The sequence below is a fragment of the Athalia rosae genome, chromosome 4 (assembly GCF_917208135.1).
Source record: "Athalia rosae chromosome 4, iyAthRosa1.1, whole genome shotgun sequence".
In the NCBI taxonomy this organism is placed as follows: Eukaryota; Metazoa; Arthropoda; class Insecta; order Hymenoptera; family Athaliidae; genus Athalia; species Athalia rosae.
In genome coordinates, this window is record NC_064029.1 from 4,473,954 (window position 1) to 4,492,318 (window position 18,365).

General features: G+C 38.1%; 2 protein-coding genes across 4 annotated transcripts in view; both read left to right on the plus strand.

The window, feature by feature from the left end:
• Positions 1-6,112, plus strand: part of LOC105688964 (homeobox protein TGIF2-like) — a 72,915-nt gene extending 66,803 nt beyond the window's left edge. For both annotated transcript variants that reach the window (XM_048654020.1, XM_012405635.3), the window contains one exon: positions 61-6,112. In XM_048654020.1, coding sequence (XP_048509977.1) covers positions 61-307 — 247 coding nt within the window. In that variant the 3' untranslated portion in view covers positions 308-6,112. The remainder of the gene's footprint in view (positions 1-60) is intronic.
• Positions 6,113-6,419: 307 nt separating this feature from the next.
• Positions 6,420-16,354, plus strand: LOC105688930. 2 transcript variants are annotated; one of them, XM_048654021.1, is made up of 5 exons: positions 6,420-6,639; positions 14,584-14,859; positions 14,943-15,282; positions 15,457-15,594; positions 15,819-16,354. In XM_048654021.1, the coding sequence occupies exons 1-5, from the start codon at positions 6,498-6,500 to the stop codon at positions 15,943-15,945; spliced, it is 1,023 nt and encodes a 340-aa protein (XP_048509978.1). In that variant the 5' UTR covers positions 6,420-6,497; the 3' UTR covers positions 15,946-16,354. The 2 variants fall into 2 exon arrangements, with proteins under 2 accessions (XP_048509978.1, XP_012260998.2); XM_012405575.3 differs by lacking the exon at positions 6,420-6,639 and adding an exon at positions 6,646-7,398.
• Positions 16,355-18,365: the final 2,011 nt, after the last annotated feature.

Here is an 18,365-nt window from a genome sequence, read left to right on the forward strand (position 1 = left end):
CGATTTCGTGTCTTTAACAAGCGATACTTACATGGTATGTATTTGTATTTTTTGCCGCAGGGATGACCACGTCTCGACCGTAAGTGAGGCTGCATATTGGAGCGCTCCTAGACAGCATTTGACAACAACACCAGATGTGCAACATGAAACAGAAGTATACAGTACGCACAGTCCGCACAACGACGAAACTCCACCACCGACACCTCCCGAAGAAGACAAGGACAAGTTTAAGTGCCTGTATTTGTTGGTGGAGGCAGCGGTGGCCGTAAGGCAGCAAGAAAAAGAGCGTGAAGGAACTGTAGTTTAACGTTAGCCACCTCTTCTTCGCATGATATATACTGCAGGAGTGTTAACTGCGAACATGGCGTACGTTGGAGTGACAGTAGTTCAGCGATCAACTCGTTATTTGAATGCCCTGAGATTCATCCTCCCGCACAGTGACTTTAAATTGAAAGCCTCTGCGTTGGCTGAATTATCGGTTTACCTGGTTGTCCGCTGAACTCGGATGTTAAGATGAAAAAAAGGAAATGCTAACTTTTATTCAATTGACTTATAATTTTCTCGATAATCAAACTTTTGTTTTGGCACTGCTAAAAAAAACTAAAAAAAAAACGGATCAACCCCCGATCGGCCGATTCTACTTTTTCTCACAACGCAAACGATAGGAAGAAGAAAAAAATAATTTCGGCTGAAAAAATGAGGAAAAATTGTCCGATGAGAGATGATGCTGAGCAACTTTTTACGGAAATCTCAACACGGCATAAAAAGAAAAGAATATGCGAGCCGTAGAAATAAAACAACTACCTCGTCACTTCGATGTACGCTTTGTTAAGCAAATATATTTGAGACTGGTGGAGACTACAACGCGTGGGATTGTCTTAGGCGTGATTAAAGCCCTGGTTATACAGTCTCGAAACTTTCAAATCAGTGCCCATCATATGGACAATGCTGTTCACACGATGAAAACTTATTTCTTCGTTCACCGTATTCTTCGATATGGTAAAAATTTGAGGAACAGCGACCGTGCATAGTGGTGAAGTAGAGAGTTTTGCGTGCCGATACATTAATGAATAGGTCACCTTAAACCGAGAAATTTTTTTCAAAGGGTTTATTTTCTTACGCAGGATCCGTATTGCGGGTAGATTTTGCCACAAATTTGTTGTGATTAGTATCGTTGTTTTCCTTATTTACTATGCTTTTTCTTCCATAATGCTATAACGCAGTTAGCGAAAAAATATTACTCTTCAAAGCCATACCATTGACAAAAATATCACAGCGCGTTAAACAACCGTTGATTAATGTCTTTGGAGGTTGCATTTAGAACCACCAATTCCTAATGGCTGCCGGCAGAAAATTTTTGCGATACATAAAAAAAACGAAAACATGTTCATCCACAGATACGTACGCTCAGAGCCATGATCAGTTTGAAGTCGTTGAAAAGATGAATAAAAAAACAAAGTTTAATCCAGATCTTCCTCAGGGGAACGGTAATTTCATTGATAGGTTGTATCATGTTCCTCGCATCGTTAATAGTGTTTCTCGAGAATAAATTCGTATTTTTGTTCAAATGAAAAAAAAAAAAGACGACGAAAGATATATAAAGAGAGGGAGGAAGTATGAAAAATGTATATCATGAATTCATGACTTAAGTTATTAAATTATCTGCTCTTATTTGCCATGGTTGCATAGAGCGCTAAAAACGTCATGGAATTGTTGTAGCAATAATATTTGGATATTTGATATTCTGTATATATCAAGAACGAATGCTAGGTATGTGGGATTGGTACATTTATCAAAATATGAAAGTGTCCTGGTGCAGAGTTATTTCTAATGTCACGAGGAACATATATCGCAGTTATTTAGTTTATAATTACGAGGATATTAAGTGATTACTGAATACGCGAGGTATTGGTTGATTACTTAATTAAACTGATTGCTGAGTGATGACTTTTTCTGTAAACAGTGTTTCCTGGTCGATTGGGTGTAACGTTTTCTTTTTCTTTTTCTTTTTCTTTTTTTTTAAATTTTGCTTCATTCACCGATAAATATGCATACATATAGATATATTATCGCGTATTATCGGTCGCTCGTTGTTCGTTTGAAAGAAGCGATCAATTGATTAATTATTTTATCATTTCTAACGACTTTGTGTTCGATTTCTCTTACATATACATGTATACTATATATATCCTATACTTTTCTTTTTTTTTTCTTTGTTCTACATTATCCAATCCGTTCTCTTCCAAATCCTACTAATTAATTCACAAAAATTATTATTACTGTGACCGTTATAAAATAATGCTCAAGACAGCTTCTTATTTACATGTTTATCTGAACAGTTATGATTTACAGCTAAATGATATTCATTGAATATCGATTGTGGTTTTGAATTTCGTATTTGCCAGAAAATAAAACGCCCGTAGTTGCCCTCGTCGTTGAATATAGCAGCGGCTCTCTTCGAACCCTAAACAGCATTTATATACGTACCGGACATATCACGTGGATATTGCAATCGTAACGATAAGCACCATACTTTATTGACTTGACAGGATCCAAAGTTACTCAAACCTATATCCTACGTTTGAAAATAATCGTGGATAATATAGGAATACTTAAAAATATGGCGTTTTAAGTTCTGTCAAAATATTAACAACTTACTTCGTCTCCGTATTGAATCGTTTATTGTTGAAAAAATACTTCTTAATCAAGAAAAATAGGGGGGGAAAAATACTGTTATCCGTTATATAAAAATATTATATATCGTGGAAAATTGGTACAAACACCAAAGACTTACTTAACTATTACTTATTATTAATGACCATTCAGATTTCGATCAGATTTCGATAATAGGTGTGTGTGAGTGGACGTTCGTCTACAATTTTTTTTTTTTTTTAATTTTTTTTTTCTACACGTGTGGATTAAGTAGCGACCATTAGTTAGGGTCCGCTGTTAATTATCTGAGGCAAGTGAAGTTGTTGAATGTACAAATTACTATGCAAATTTATTTTAGTATAACGATTGTTAAGGTTAAACATAGTCTTAGTTTAGTGATGTGTAGGCCCTAGTTTTTATCAGAGAAAAGAGCTCCAAATAGAATCAGTTGACGATGAAAGGCTGCGTCGGAAGTATAATCACAGATCAGTAACTCTTCTGTACTTAGAGGGATGATATTTTTATAACTAAATTTTCTTATAAATGAACGAGCATCTTAATCTATTTTCTCGTTAAATCAAACTACGAATAAGTGGGTCGTGGCATATGATATGCAATGTGATAGCTAAACAAATATGAGATAAATAGCTTTTGAATTTATGGCGTGAATCTTATTCGTGTTGGCATAAATTGAGCAATGACACTATTATACAATATTTCTGGCATATAATACCAGATCCGATGATTCCCTATCATACAGTGCTAAAAAATCTATAAATCTTGAACGCGATTTTCACTGGTCTGTGATTATACGCTGGCACATAATTGTTATATACACAAAAAAGTGTATAATCGAATAACCGTTTCTCACGAAAAAACGAAGAAAACAAAAAGCAATGTGAGAAGAGAAACAATCCGTGTAAATATCACCCCCGTTGTCACAAAGAAAAGTGATCATTATTAATAATCAATCATTTAAGCAGCCCTAGTTTCGCTGAATATCATAAATATCATTCTTTTTTCTTTTTTTTTTTTTGTGAAATAAAGTGAATATTTTTCAAACACAAAAGTGCGATGCGGTTCGTTGCTGGTATATGGTTGTTGATTATTGGCGAGAAATTTAAATGGAATAATATTGTTATCTATTAATAATTATAAAAATAGTCGAAAGACGTTGATTAAAGAAAAGAAGAATATAAATAATCAAACATGTAAGAGATTTGTGGTTCTAGGTAGAAAAAAAAAAAGAAAAAACTAAGTTTTTTTTTCTTCTAACCAGTGCGCACTGCCATAGTGTCTGAAGTGTCTTGAACATGTTTGTTATATGCACACTTATAGTCTATCCAATTCACCTGCATTGTGACGTATTTTCACCGCGTTAACTATTCTTTTTTCTTTCCTGCTAACGCTGATATGGACAGATTATAATTGGAGAAAAATTTTACGTAAAATAATAGCGGTACAAAGTGAAAAGAAATAGCAGAAAAATAGCTAAAAGTGCGAATGTCTCTTTTTTACTAGCTACGTAGCATACTAGACAAGCCGAACTGGATTTTTTTTTTTTTTTTAGCCAAAATATTTTTAAAATCGCTATAGATGAAAACTATATTTAGAAGGCATCCCGCCCTAGAGTTCCTAGACCCCGGTTATACAGACGACCTCACTAACTAATGATTTAATTTTTAATTATTGTATACCTTAAATTAACAATTGTTACTACAAATGAATACGTTGATATAAATAAGCAGACACAAGGGTGCCTTCTTCAGAAGTCTTTTCTCAGAGGACTTTTTGGCATAACCACAGCCAAGGATAACCGATTTTATAATCGATTGCTTTCATTTCCGTAATTAAAGGTCGTACGATATTCCAGAAGTTGAAATTGCCTCGTCGTGTTCGTCGATGGAAGATGGAAAATCGTTCGACCATTTGTTGTAACCTTTACTATACGTAAATCGATTGTAGATCTGGTTATATCCGTTATATAAAGTGAATATTTACATTTTAAGTATTTTTTAAGTAAAACTGAAAGAAAATGATGAAAAAAAAAAATACTAAACAGACAACTGAAAAACAATGCTCTTCCCAAATGCGTCAACTTATCAATGCAACTTTGACACTTTTTTTTATACAAGAAACGCAATTTTTGTAATAAAAATAATGAGAATTAAATTCACGTAAAAACTAAAAAAAAAAAAAACGGAAAAAAAGAAAGAAAAGGAAACGAGAAAAAACAACCTCATTAACAGTAACGATAATTGTTTACCTGAACTAAATGTTAATTAATTCTAATAGCGACAGGGAAGGGCATGATATATGAAATATATCGTGCATCAAATTTGTGCCAGGAAGTGGATCTTGCGACGATCATTCTGTACACACAACCAAATATAGCGCTCTATGAAGAAAAATAGATGATAACAGAAAGAATAAATGACTAAATAAGTAAACCAAGAAGCCACTGGTAGATCTAAATCTCTTTTTGAGCAAAAGAAGGAAAGAAAAGTAAACGCAGACACCGCTCAACTATTGATAATTTATTAGTTTAATAAAAAAATGAAGAAAAGGTTGAAAAAAAAAAAAGTTAAAAAAATACACACACACATAGTAAAAGAGGTTCGCTCTTGAAAATAAATATGATATATCGTTAGACAATAAACAATGTTAATTAACTAATGAGTAAGAGTAGTTTTAAGTTTCGAGTTGCGTATGTATGTACAGGTGCCATAAACAGGACATACGATCGTATCGTTAATTACAATTAATTGCAAGTAATCATATTTAATATGTTATTGACTCATTATGTCGATAATCACACACTTGTTTGTCTCAATTTGTAAGCGATTTGTTGTAATGTCCTAAGTTGCCCAATATACAATTGCGATAACTTCGTATTTGAGAGCATCTAAAGTAAAGTTCTGTATTCCTGAGAATATATATATATCCATATTATATACCCAAGTCCCCGCGATTACTTGATAACTTCTTTCTTTATTTCACATGGAAATATTCAGATAAAACAAAGCTCGTAAACTTTACTTAGTATAATCTGACGTTTTTCCATGTATCTATCGTTTCATCGTTGTTGTTTGTTCGATTTCTTTTTTCTTTTTTTATTTATCACTTAATAATGCAAAATAAAACTTTGCAAAAAAAAAAAACAAAAAAAAAATGTAAGAAAAACAGAGCTAATGATGTTTAACATACTCACTTGTTTTAATAATTCACGCTTACGAAGTCCCTGCGAAAAGAATCAATTTTTGATTCATGTGATAATTTTATCATACAATTATATAATTGCTCTAATACTATATCGCGGTATGATAGGTATAATATACGGTTGTTTTCGTAATTGTATTTAGGCCTAGGTCCTTAACGTAATTTAGGCTTAGAGATATTATATATTAAGCTATTATTATCGATTCGCAGACCTACAATAAAGCATGTTGTGAATTTTAAATATATTCGTATTATACTTTTAACGCTAATTCAATCCATTTTCATGATTACACTTTTTCAGAACCCCCTCATCCCTTCGATTATTTAGATGAGGCATTAAAAAGAACGGACAGGTGTTGAAAATATCATGTCACCATCAAATCGAAACTACTTTGATTTTTTTTTTTCATCATTTCTATTCTCTACAAATTAAATACAACGCACGAAGGTGATTTCTTCCCGAAATTTCTAAGATTCCAACTTTCAGGGTGGGACTTATTGGGTATTACCTGCTCGTCTGGCAATTAGTGTGACAATAAATCAGAATGAAGACAGTTCGTCTGTACGTTTCGTACTACATTAGTTGGCCAGATATCAGCGAAGCGCGAAGCCTGATGAATAATTGAATGATTGTGGTAGCTGGCTCGGGATCTGAGGTCGAAGACGATGATGTGGTGGTGGTTACAGTCTGCAGAAGCAACAGAACTAGGTGGGGATCGATTCCTGAAGAGGATTATGCCTCGTGGATGAGAGCCACGCGTGCAGTAGGTAAGCTGCTGTTGTCCACGAATCATATCTATAATATAAACATTAATTTCAAATCGAGTCGGTTTTTATCAAAATTCGTTCAACTTTCAAAGGAAAGACTCGAGAATATTTCGTCAGTCGGAATTCCTGTCGCATAAATTGCAGTCGCGCGATGAAATCTAAGCATAAATCATACACCGGAGTATCATTATGAGTATTTAAACGAAGTAACTAAAAAAAATAATTAATAAAATCAATCAGACTACATTAAGCTATTATTTGGTTAATCTTATTATTAAAAAAAATTCCAAATTCTTCCATCGTGCCACTGAGTATAATTTAAATTGTGAACAAGTCAATTTACGGATTTGTTATATTTATATATTTATATATATATATTTATTGTGAATTTAAATATTTGATCGGTTGCATCTAAAAAGAAAAAAAAAAATCGAAACTCAAAAAATCAGAATCATCGATGAAACAGTGTATGGTACAGTACAGTGTACGACGATGTTCCATGGAATGATTAAGTCAATTTATTAGTAAATGGGACATTTTTATCAGGATTCTTTAAACCTAATAACTTGAATAACATCGTACGAAACAGACTAAAATAAGTACACAAATTATAGCGCGTTGAGTTTGCAATTATGCCCATAGCCCTCTTACTCAGCGTCCATCAAACTTACTCCACATCTTGGTGAACTCACCACACTACGCTATACATCACCGTAATACACCTGCATCAAGATCCAACCTTTATATCAACTCACGAAGGTAATATTCATAGATTTTTTTATTGACTGTTTTTTGCTCTTTTTCTTCTTTCACTAATAAGGCAGGTGAGTATACCTGTGTAAAATATTTTTCTCCTCGTTAGATGTGAGAAAAGAATTTCCTCTTGCGGATTATAAATTCTCGTACGGGAGGGAAGTAACTAATTATTTTTAGAATACGTATCGGCATACATCGATAAATTGTCACGTTCCACGAGCTTCGCCGGTGACCGTTGGATAAATTGTTAAAAAATAAAAAATCACTCGTTGACGTTGACCGTCATCTGCAGTCCGCCAGTTGTATAAGGAACGTACGTTACATGCAGGTGTAATGAACGCGGTTGAATAAACTTGGATAATGACAGCTTTGCATCGTGTGCTTCCATTTCTAGGCAGCCGCAAATTATTAACTACGACTAGTTCGCTAGATTTTGCATAAACAGCACACACCAGATGAACATAGTGTATGGTATGCCTGTATGAAAATAATATTTCCTCTCGAATGTCATCGAGATGGAGAATCATCTGAAAAAAATCACTTCGAACTTTTGTCTCTTCGTTCGCTCCTGCGGAGGATATGAATGGGGAGGTGAATTTCAAAGCGAGTTCTTTTTTTCAATTTCTCTTCGTTTATTTTTTTTCTACATATCAAAAGTGAACTGGATGTACGATTAATGTAACAAGTCGTGCATAGTGGGGCTATATTCCCATTCACATATTTTGATTCTCAAGACTAGTCGGTATTTTAAAACACAAAAAAAAAAGAAATAATTCACGTGTAATCGCATGGCGAATAACGTGGATGAATGTCTAATTACACGTACCGTAATCTTTCCCACGTGATAATTTCAACAAATTCTTCATTCTACTCGCGAGTCAATTAAATGGAAGCTGGAAAAGCTCGATTGATCGTCTAGCAGAGTTCGGTGATTTTTTTCTGTTCTATCCAAAAATCTAGAGAAATTGGGGTATAAACCAGGCCTAGCTCATTCACTTTTACGATGGACGCCGTTCGAGCGTGTAAGTTCGTTTCATATAAAGCAAAAGTAAAATGCATTAATCGTAATTTTTTATTAGGTACTTAATCCAGTTGGTTTGACCCAAGGTTCAGTTGAACGCTTTCGGTTTAGCTTTCGTTCTCAACTTTACAAACTGCTCTTCGTCATGAGGATAATTTTCCCCGAGTCTCGATCGCGATTATGATTTGTCAGAATGACGACGATTAGTAGCTACGTGTGTACAACGCGCGCTCTTTAATCCCCCGAGTCACGAATTATAGATCAAACAAACGGGGGATTTTAAAAGAGAAAAGAAAAAATCATTCGAAACTCGGTAAATCGCAGATCCAGCAGATATCCAGCCGACTCAGACGACGGTTAATATTATGATTCGCGTGACTGCCAACTTTACAGCGATTAGCATTAGATAGATCGTGCCATAAATTCTTCACGTCGTATCCATATCGCTTGTCTCTAACGGAAAACGCGCACCGTGTCAGTGGTGCGAAATAATTAGGTAATTAGGATGGCTTTTAGTGGTGGGAAGTGATATACGATCATTTATTTATTTTTCATCCTTTATTTCCTTTTTTTCATTCGTCGTACGTATAACGATCGAACGGTAAACGACGTATACCGAATGATATGAATTTTAAATTTCGAACGATCCTCCGTTTTCATTGAGTGTCCGCGGTGCGATAACAATGACCACGAATTCCTGCACGCCTCGTTTACCATAAAATATTTTTAAATAAAAAAACCATTATTCCCCAAATTTTGCAACGGTTTCTGGATTCACCGGGGGGGGGGGGGAGTAAGATGAGGGCGATCTTATCCGAACTCTGAACTTTTTAGAAACCCCACTTTTGCTGCTACCGGAAACCACATTCTACCGGAATACGCAGCGTTCGCGTTTTTTGCACTCGCCAAATTCCGATCGACCGCCGCAGAGATTTTCCGATTCGTCGCATTGAAGATTTTTATCGAACTCCAGCAAAGTGCGTGCACAGGCGTTCTAATTCGTTGAAATCGATTACTGAAGCTTCTATTTCAATTTTATCCAACTGCGTCACGTACCGTACTTCTACATACCGCCCATAATTATACCACCCCGATTTTATGCGCGTTATACGTGCAGCTAGAATTAAAACTTTGCGTACGTATGATAGAAAAAAAAACTTTCTCTCCGCACCAAACACCTTTATATACGCACACCCAATGGGATATCGTGCGAGCGCGACATGTCGCGAGGGATAATGAGGATGAGTAGTGAGCCGCATGTTTAAGTAACTCCGTCACTTCGGAGCGCATATTTATATGGTATACGTACAACGATCCCCTTGGAACCGATGAACTTTTCGGAACGTGGCGTGACTCAAATTAACCCTGTACCGATTCATCCGCGCTTTAACGCGTGCTGCCCTGAGCTCCGCACCAATACAATCTTATCGATCTCGAGATCTTAAATCTCGCCAACACGCAGGTGGGGAAGAGGTAGATGCACGTACGTAATACCGTGCACCTCACGATGCAGTTCATTCCCCTCCGTTGAAGATTGATACCGCGTTGCGTATACCTATATGTATATACACATCTATATAGGACTACCGTCCGGTCATCTCAAGGACTTCTGTACCGCACTTGCATCGGCACGTATCTTATGTACTCGTATATATATATATATATATATATTTGTACGTGGACTTACACCATACACGTCTTCGGGGATCGCGGTCGCGGTGACTCTAGCGGTAGTGAAAAGTCGGTATTACGTACGTACGTATACGTACAAGTATGTACCTACCTGTACGTAAAGACGACGACCACCGCGCGTGTCTCTCCGCAAATGATCGGCGGAAATCTGTGATCGACTTCGAATATGCACTTTTTGCGGATACGACGTGATAGGGTTGTAGAGAAACCGGTAGACCGTCGTCTCTGGTTTCAAGTCCTCGATGAAAAACTGTAAAATATTACGGAATCAGAATTCGATGGATAAATTTTTTGAAAACTATACCTCCTGCACGTTGTGCGTCCCCTTTTCGGGATAACACCGCAGTTTTCAAGATCCTCGCGGCGAGGACGGCGTACCGTGAATAAATAACGATCGAGAAGTGGCGTAACTCATGTAACCCTCCGCATCTGCGTGGACCGAAATGACGATAATATTTTTCGGCTCCGATTCGGTACGCCGGGCTAACAACCCAGCCGTACCTATACTCGCGGCAGGACCAGGGGCGAGAGTTACGCCGACTAACGGTTCCCCCCCAGAAAAAGAATAAAAAACAAAAAAAATTGGAGAAAAAAAAAGCAGAAAAATATCCCGAGCTGAACTCAATTGATCGTTGAGTCGCGTCGTTGGTGCACCCGATCCTAATTATGGCGATGTAATGTATATCCGCGTTATAAAGAGCCTTCGATGTACCCATAGGATGTCCGTATCGTGTGTCCCCTCGAACACCTTCTCCTTCTTTATTTTTTTCCCCACTTTTTTTTTCTATTTTTTTTTTCCTCGCGCGGCCCTCCGTTTCACCCGATCGAGTCTGCAAATGCGGGCCAAACATTTGTATTCGTAAACGCGCGCGACACGAAAATCTCTTTACGTTGTTGGCAAATCGCTTTGGAATTTTTAATCCAATCGTAAGAAACGTACGTACGGTACGTACGTACGTTGTGTTCGGTATCACGAAGCTATTTTAATCTTGGGACCCTTCCGCCTTTCGGCCTCATTATTTTTTGACGACGGTGCATTAAAATACATTTTAATCACCGTTATGTGAAAAAAGATTTTTGAAATAAGAAAAACTTGATTCTGGTCGACGGTGTGATATATTATTATGGGACTCGATACGATCGTTACACAACAAGTTTTTGATAAAACGTTGCACATCAGCCGAAGCTTGCAGCAAGGTATATAAAATGCGTATATAGATATATGGGAGTGCTTCGGCTGAAAACGTGTTCCGAAGATGCGAGTTGCAGGTTTTTTTTTTGTTTCATTTATTGTTTTTGTATACATAACTTTAAAAATAAAGCACGACATTTATACGTATACAGTATCACGTATAAGTTGTAACGGTCGTAGCTGGCGGCTATACATACATATAATACTTTGGGCGTTATACATAAGGCGCAAGTACATACCTACTTTTGTTAGTTCACTTGAATCAGCGGTAACCCGTTCGTAATCGGGTCATCGATTCTTGGGATCAAGCTTGCGGTGGACTACCAAAGATTCTATGTACCGAATGTTTAATTCATTAAAAATATTCTCAAATTCCCCAGCGGAAACCAGATCGTACAGAAACCGACGTTCATTTTTCTCGGTCAATGATTCGGAAAGAGAGGGTGACGTTCGCCGGCATTTTGACCAGGTCAGAATTTTAACCGACTCAGATAATTAACGTTGCCTGCACCTGAGGTGGCAATTTTTCTACACACAAGTAATCTTTTTGCTTTTGTAATAAAACATCCGGGAGAAGAGAGTCAGTCGATTATCCGATGCATTTCTCACTGGAATGAATTGCCACTAATGGGAAAATAATGTACACCAATAGGATCCCCTGAGTGGGAGAATCTAGTTTCCTATATGAAAACGTGTGACATGATCCTGATGGTCCAGTTGTGCAACTCCAAAGCACTAGACCGGAGGGATTACTTTCGCAAGTAAAAGTGATCGCCGTATGATGTGCTTATTCTAATGTCCTACGAACGGTACTGCCCCTGTTTCCCTTAACTTTTCGCGCTGCTGGATCGAGGTCAATTTAATCCAACGACTAATTATGTGGGTTTCGTTAATCGCATGTACAGCCGCCTTTTCTTGGAGCAGGTTTTCATTTTTTTTTTTTCTGAAAAAATCATCAACGAAACGCTAAACCCGCTAGCCGACTCATTATATAACTGCGACTGCAAACTGAACGGGTGTTCGATAAACCAAATCTCCCGTTCAGCGGATAAAATATTTTGTGTATACAGGTATATGTGTATATATTACGGATGACGATCTTGTCCCACTAGATTCTTGAATCGTAAAGTATCCTAGTTTTCTATTACATAGATATACATAGATAAATGTCAGCGATATAATCGTCATAATGGACACGTTTTATCGAAGGCAAAAATCGTACGCCGCCAAGTTGCGGCTTACTTGTGTTCCTCGAGCTATGGGGTTCACGAGTATTTCACCTGCATAATGTAGACAGTTGGAAATTATTATTGAACGCCTTCAAATAATTATCGTTGCGATTCTTTGACGTCAAATTATTCGCTATTTATATCATAACGCTACTTAGGAGCCCCAATCTACCGGTAAATATCGAAATAGCTTGTAATTCATCCACAACTATAAACATCCTTCCAAAAAAGCGAAGGATATTCCGGGTCGCGCGTCATAAATATATTTATAGCGTTCAAATCTCGGAATATCTCGTCAGGATTTTCGTCCGACGGCCGATTTGAGGTTTTCGGTCAAAGAATGTATGTATATTGATCCAAACTGGTTTTCTCGGTGAAAAAAGAAAGAAAAAAAAAAAAAAAATAAGAGAAGAATTCGTTCATCCATTTGAAAAAAGAATATCCGTGTAAAGTGCGCGATAAGCCACATGTCGGAACAGTCGAGATCGCGAAGATTGGCGAATTAAAATGGATAGACCAGGCCTGTCGCGTGAACCAAAACGCTGCCTCCAGGCCCCTAAGACGTAACGGCAAAACCATGGGCAAAACCCTGAAGATTGCGCACTTTTTGCACCAGAAATTTTGGGCACCCAATTCGTATACACACATGTATTCAAAGCGAGATGTTTCTTTTTATTTTTGCGATACAATTTTTCGCTACTCAACGCCTTCGTAATTGGGCGTCGGTCTTTTTTTTGTTGTTGTTGCTACTCAAAAGTGGAACACTGGTTAGTTCAATCAACGTAAATTATTGGGCTAATAAAATATGCGCGTTTATAGATGTACGTACATCACAAATTCAAAGAAATTGGTTCTTCACAGAATCCGACCGCAAGCGTTTAGCGCCATGGCATATAATAATTGATGATCCAACTCAGATTTGCACTCTTCAACCTTTTTTTTTTTTTCATACCTCCAGGCTGAAGCAGGGCAGAGTGTCCCGTTTTATTTTATCGTTTTTCTTTCTTATGCGACATAAGATTGTTGAAAAACAATCGTGCGACTTTTCTTGGGAGGCGTACCTCGAGTTCATTCATGTCCGCGGTTATAGAGTGCAGTATACGGAAAACTGGTAATCTGCAGAAGAGACCGGCTGGACTCGACCGGCTTTATCTCACAGCTGGAATCTACTGGTCATATGTGTACTATAGCTTTATCTTACCTCGCTTAACTGCATCGCCACGGCCCGATGGTTGATGTCGACACTTGGATCTACTAATTTGGGGCATAATGTCACAGCGCGCGGGGTCAGGCCACGCGCGATTCTGCAGACGCGATAAAACGAACCCTCCTTGTAGATCGCAAAGCTCGCCCGATCGGATATCAGCTAATCAAAATCACCCCGGATAAATCTTTTCAGAATTCATTTCTCTGCACAATTTTATATTCTTGTAAAAAATACGAATCGTTGGTTTTTATCTGCACCCTAATATTCAAAGGCTGCATAGGTATACATGGGCCGGTTCTACGAGTCCGAAGAGTAAGGTGACAAGAGAGGAAAGAAAAATTGGGACTCGAGGTCACCCGATTCGGAGTCGAGTGGTCATGATGAAAAGAATAATAATCGGATCGGAATTCCTATCTAATTATACGTCTGTTCGTACGAATTCAAGAAAGAACCATTCTGGTCCGTTGGTAGAATCGCGATCATTGACCGCTACGTAACGATCTAGATTTGATTGTCCTTCGCAAATTATATCGAATCTGCGAGGCACGCACCTACCTTACACGTTCTTTTTTACCTCCTTTTCTTACCCCAATTCGTCATCATTAATTGACTTAAGACAACCTAACGTCTGTAATAATCTTAAACCTTCGGGCTAAGATCATCCGCATATTAATTCCAATGAGCGCTAAGTGTGCCACGAAAACATTAAATAATAATGAATGCTCATATCACGTAACGGAGATCTGAAATTTGCGATGTGGTTTTATTTTTACATCTTTCCTTTTTTTGTTAACGTCATGGGGCGTCAAGTCGTCAGTTATACACGAACAGACTTTTGGTATTTTAGACAAGATGTTACCGAACTTCTCGTTACTCTGCTGTCTGATGGTTATTCTACACGAATCGGCGCCTCAAAGTCATCCCGGCGAAGCTGACGTTGCTTCAGATGCCCAGGCTCAGGTTCATCACCGGGAGAAGCGATTTTTGTGGATAACGAACGACGGAAGAATCGCACTACCTCCTGGCACCGTGATGACGATAACCCCGACGATTCTTTTACCTTTTGTGAGGTATCCACCCTACGGATTTCTCAGCAATATGTCGATGAGTTTTCCGTTCACCAGTGAGTATTATTCATTATTCTCGCTTCATTTTGATTTTGTGATCGGAACTCGCATTTCAAATTTCTACTTTGGCTCGTCGCAGTTGACTTTGATAAGCTGGGACTCACGGACAACGAGAATCCGTACGGAGATTTGCCGCCAGTTTTTAGCAGGGCCTTCCAAAGTCGAGAAGCAGGAATGGCTCTCGGGGACTTCATCGCCTCCTTCATGAAACATAGACTTCAAAAACGCGATGCTCCAGAAGTGCCAAAAAATGCTTTCCAAGGCGGTGAACGTGCACTTCTTTACGGAATAGCCGAAGATGTGCTCAGCCAATTCGGAATGGATGGTAGGGCATGTGTCTTACGAGCGATATGCGAAGTACACGGACATCCCTTGGACAATTTTGGCTTCGTTGGAGAAATTATAAGGCTATTCTTCACGTGAGTGTATATATAATTCATTGAAAACTATTTTCGAATGTGAGGAAAATTTTTTTTATTTTCATAAACCGAAACGGCATAAAGATTGGAACGATTTACTACGAACATTCGTAATAAATCATACCAGACAATCTATTCGTCGCTAATTAATTTTTTTCTCACGTATGATTTCAGCGCGAGTAAATCTCCCTTCGCTGACCTTATGAAAGATTACGTCGAGGCGGAAGAAACAGGAAAATCGCACAGAGAATGCTGGCCATACTTCAAGGCGTGCCCAAAATCGCTCTTCTTACCGTCTTCGAATAAATACACGTGAGTCGATTATGTGGCCAATTTATCATTAGGAAGTCACGAACAAATAATTACACATAATTCACGGGCATGATGACGTGTGTACTCATTATTCGTTTGGCTTGAGTAGCGTATCATTACCAAATATCTTAGCTAATCGAATGTTGATTGCCATCGATAAGATGTGTTGGTCGTGGCTTTGGCTTGATGGAAATATTTTACCGAAATGCTTATTATCGTTACAGGAAAGATTCTGTCCACGGAGAAGCGGAAGTGGATTACGAAGAAGATTTTAATAAGATTCCTCGAAGTTTCGAAGAAGAACCGTCAAAGAGGACTCCAAACAGGAACACGATGAATACAGCAATGTAGCCTTCATAGTTGCAAAAGTTGTGAACAATAGGCGAAAGCTGCGTAACAATGTGTCAATCATTTAAATTGAATCGACTGGCTACACATCAATGAAACATATTGACCGCGAGTTTGTAAATAGACATAGGAGGAAATGAAGGAACTCAGGGGATGACGATTCGTCGCGTTGATTCGTAGGAGAGTTTCATGTGAAATAATATTTTTATATGCATATTTATTATAACTATACTAGTGTGTATGAGATGCGTAAATAGCATGGGTATAACTTAACGTAATTTTGAAACAAAGTTATTTTGTAATCAAATGTATTGTAAATAATAGCCCACTGTGTGAATGTGTTCATGAAATTGTTGTAACATTACGATGAATGACATTTCATAATCTATCAATAAATGACATGAAAAATGCCTGTCTGTGTATTCAATGACTCAATAATTCATCGATACAAGAAGAAAAAGAAAAATTTTCAGCGCTGGAATGTAGGTCCTGGGAGATAAAATTAGGGCAAAAATTAATTTTTGTATCAGGAGAACAGAAAAACCGAGGGGGTATTCCGAGACCGGGTGCCTGATCCTGTGTATGCAGTCGATACTGTGTATGCATTCGATCCTGTGTATAGAATCTCTTTCGAAATTTTTTTTTGGTATCAGGAGAACGGAAAAACCGAGGAGGTATTCCTAGACCTGGTGCCTCGTTCTATGCATGCCTTCAATCCTGTGCATTTGATCCTAGTATGCTAGACAGAGCAAGCAACCGTTCGTTCGCAACACTCGTCACATGCCTGCCTGTGCATTCAATCATTCATTCATGCTTTCACTCAAACAAGAAGCGATAATGCAGATCTCTGGAATACCGGCCCTGAAAATTGAAAGTTTGCCGAAAAGTAGGTATTTGTATCAGGAGAACAGGAAACCCGAGGAGGTGTTCCGAGTCCGGGTGCCTCATCATGTGCATGCATTCAATCATGTATATTCATTCGTAGTATGATAGTTAGAGCAACTGGATCCTAGCAGGACTAATCATACGCGTTTCTGTTAATTCTATCATTCAATTATTCTCCGATACAAGGAGAAATGAATAATTGCAAGCGCTTGGTAGAGGTCTTAGAAAATAAAAAAGTAGGGCCAAAAATTTATTTTTCCATTAGGAGAACAGAAAAACCGAGGAGGTATTCCTAGACCTGGTGCCTCGTTCTATGCATGCCTTCAATCCTGTGCATTTGATCCTAGTATGCTAGACAGAGCAAGCAACCGTTCGTTCGCAACACTCGTCACATGCCTGCCTGTGCATTCAATCATTCATTCATGCTTTCACTCAAACAAGAAGCGATAATGCAGATCTCTGGAATACCGGCCCTGAAAATTGAAAGTTTGCCGAAAAGTAGGTATTTGTATCAGGAGAACAGGAAACCCGAGGAGGTGTTCCGAGTCCGGGTGCCTCATCATGTGCATGCATTCAATCATGTATATTCATTCGTAGTATGATAGTTAGAGCAACTGGATCCTAGCAGGACTAATCATACGCGTTTCTGTTAATTCTATCATTCAATTATTCTCCGATACAAGGAGAAATGAATAATTGCAAGCGCTTGGTAGAGGTCTTAGAAAATAAAAAAGTAGGGCCAAAAATTTATTTTTCCATTAGGAGAACAGAAAAACCGAGGAGGTATTCCTAGACCTGGTGCCTCGTTCTATGCATGCCTTCAATCCTGTGCATTTGATCCTAGTATGCGAGACAGAGCAAGCAACCGTTCGTTCGCAACACTCGTCACATGCCTGCCTGTGCATTCAATCATTCATTCATGCTTTCACTCAAACAAGAAGCGATAATGCAGATCTCTGGAATACCGGCCCTGAAAATTGAAAGTTTGCCGAAAAGTAGGTATTTGTATCAGGAGAACAGGAAACCCGAGGAGGTGTTCCGAGTCCGGGTGCCTCATCATGTGCATGCATTCAATCATGTATATTCATTCGTAGTATGATAGTTAGAGCAACTGGATCCTAGCAGGACTAATCATACGCGTTTCTGTTAATTCTATCATTCAATTATTCTCCGATACAAGGAGAAATGAATAATTGCAAGCGCTTGGTAGAGGTCTTAGAAAATAAAAAAGTAGGGCCAAAAATTTATTTTTCCATTAGGAGAACAGAAAAACCGAGGAGGTATTCCTAGACCTGGTGCCTCGTTCTATGCATGCCTTCAATCCTGTGCATTTGATCCTAGTATGCTAGACAGAGCAAGCAACCGTTCGTTCGCAACACTCGTCACATGCCTGCCTGTGCATTCAATCATTCATTCATGCTTTCACTCAAACAAGAAGCGATAATGCAGATCTCTGGAATACCGGCCCTGAAAATTGAAAGTTTGCCGAAAAGTAGGTATTTGTATCAGGAGAACAGGAAACCCGAGGAGGTGTTCCG

Excerpts from the sequence above, each read along its gene's own strand:
- LOC105688930 (XM_048654021.1), top strand. The coding sequence starts at position 6,498 with ATGATTGTGGTAGCTGGCTCGGGATCTGAGGTCGAAGACGATGATGTG. Across the intron at positions 14,860-14,942 it reads GATGAGTTTTCCGTTCACCA|TTGACTTTGATAAGCTGGGA; the intron begins GTGAGTATTATT and ends GGCTCGTCGCAG. Across the intron at positions 15,283-15,456 it reads ATTATAAGGCTATTCTTCAC|CGCGAGTAAATCTCCCTTCG; the intron begins GTGAGTGTATAT and ends GTATGATTTCAG.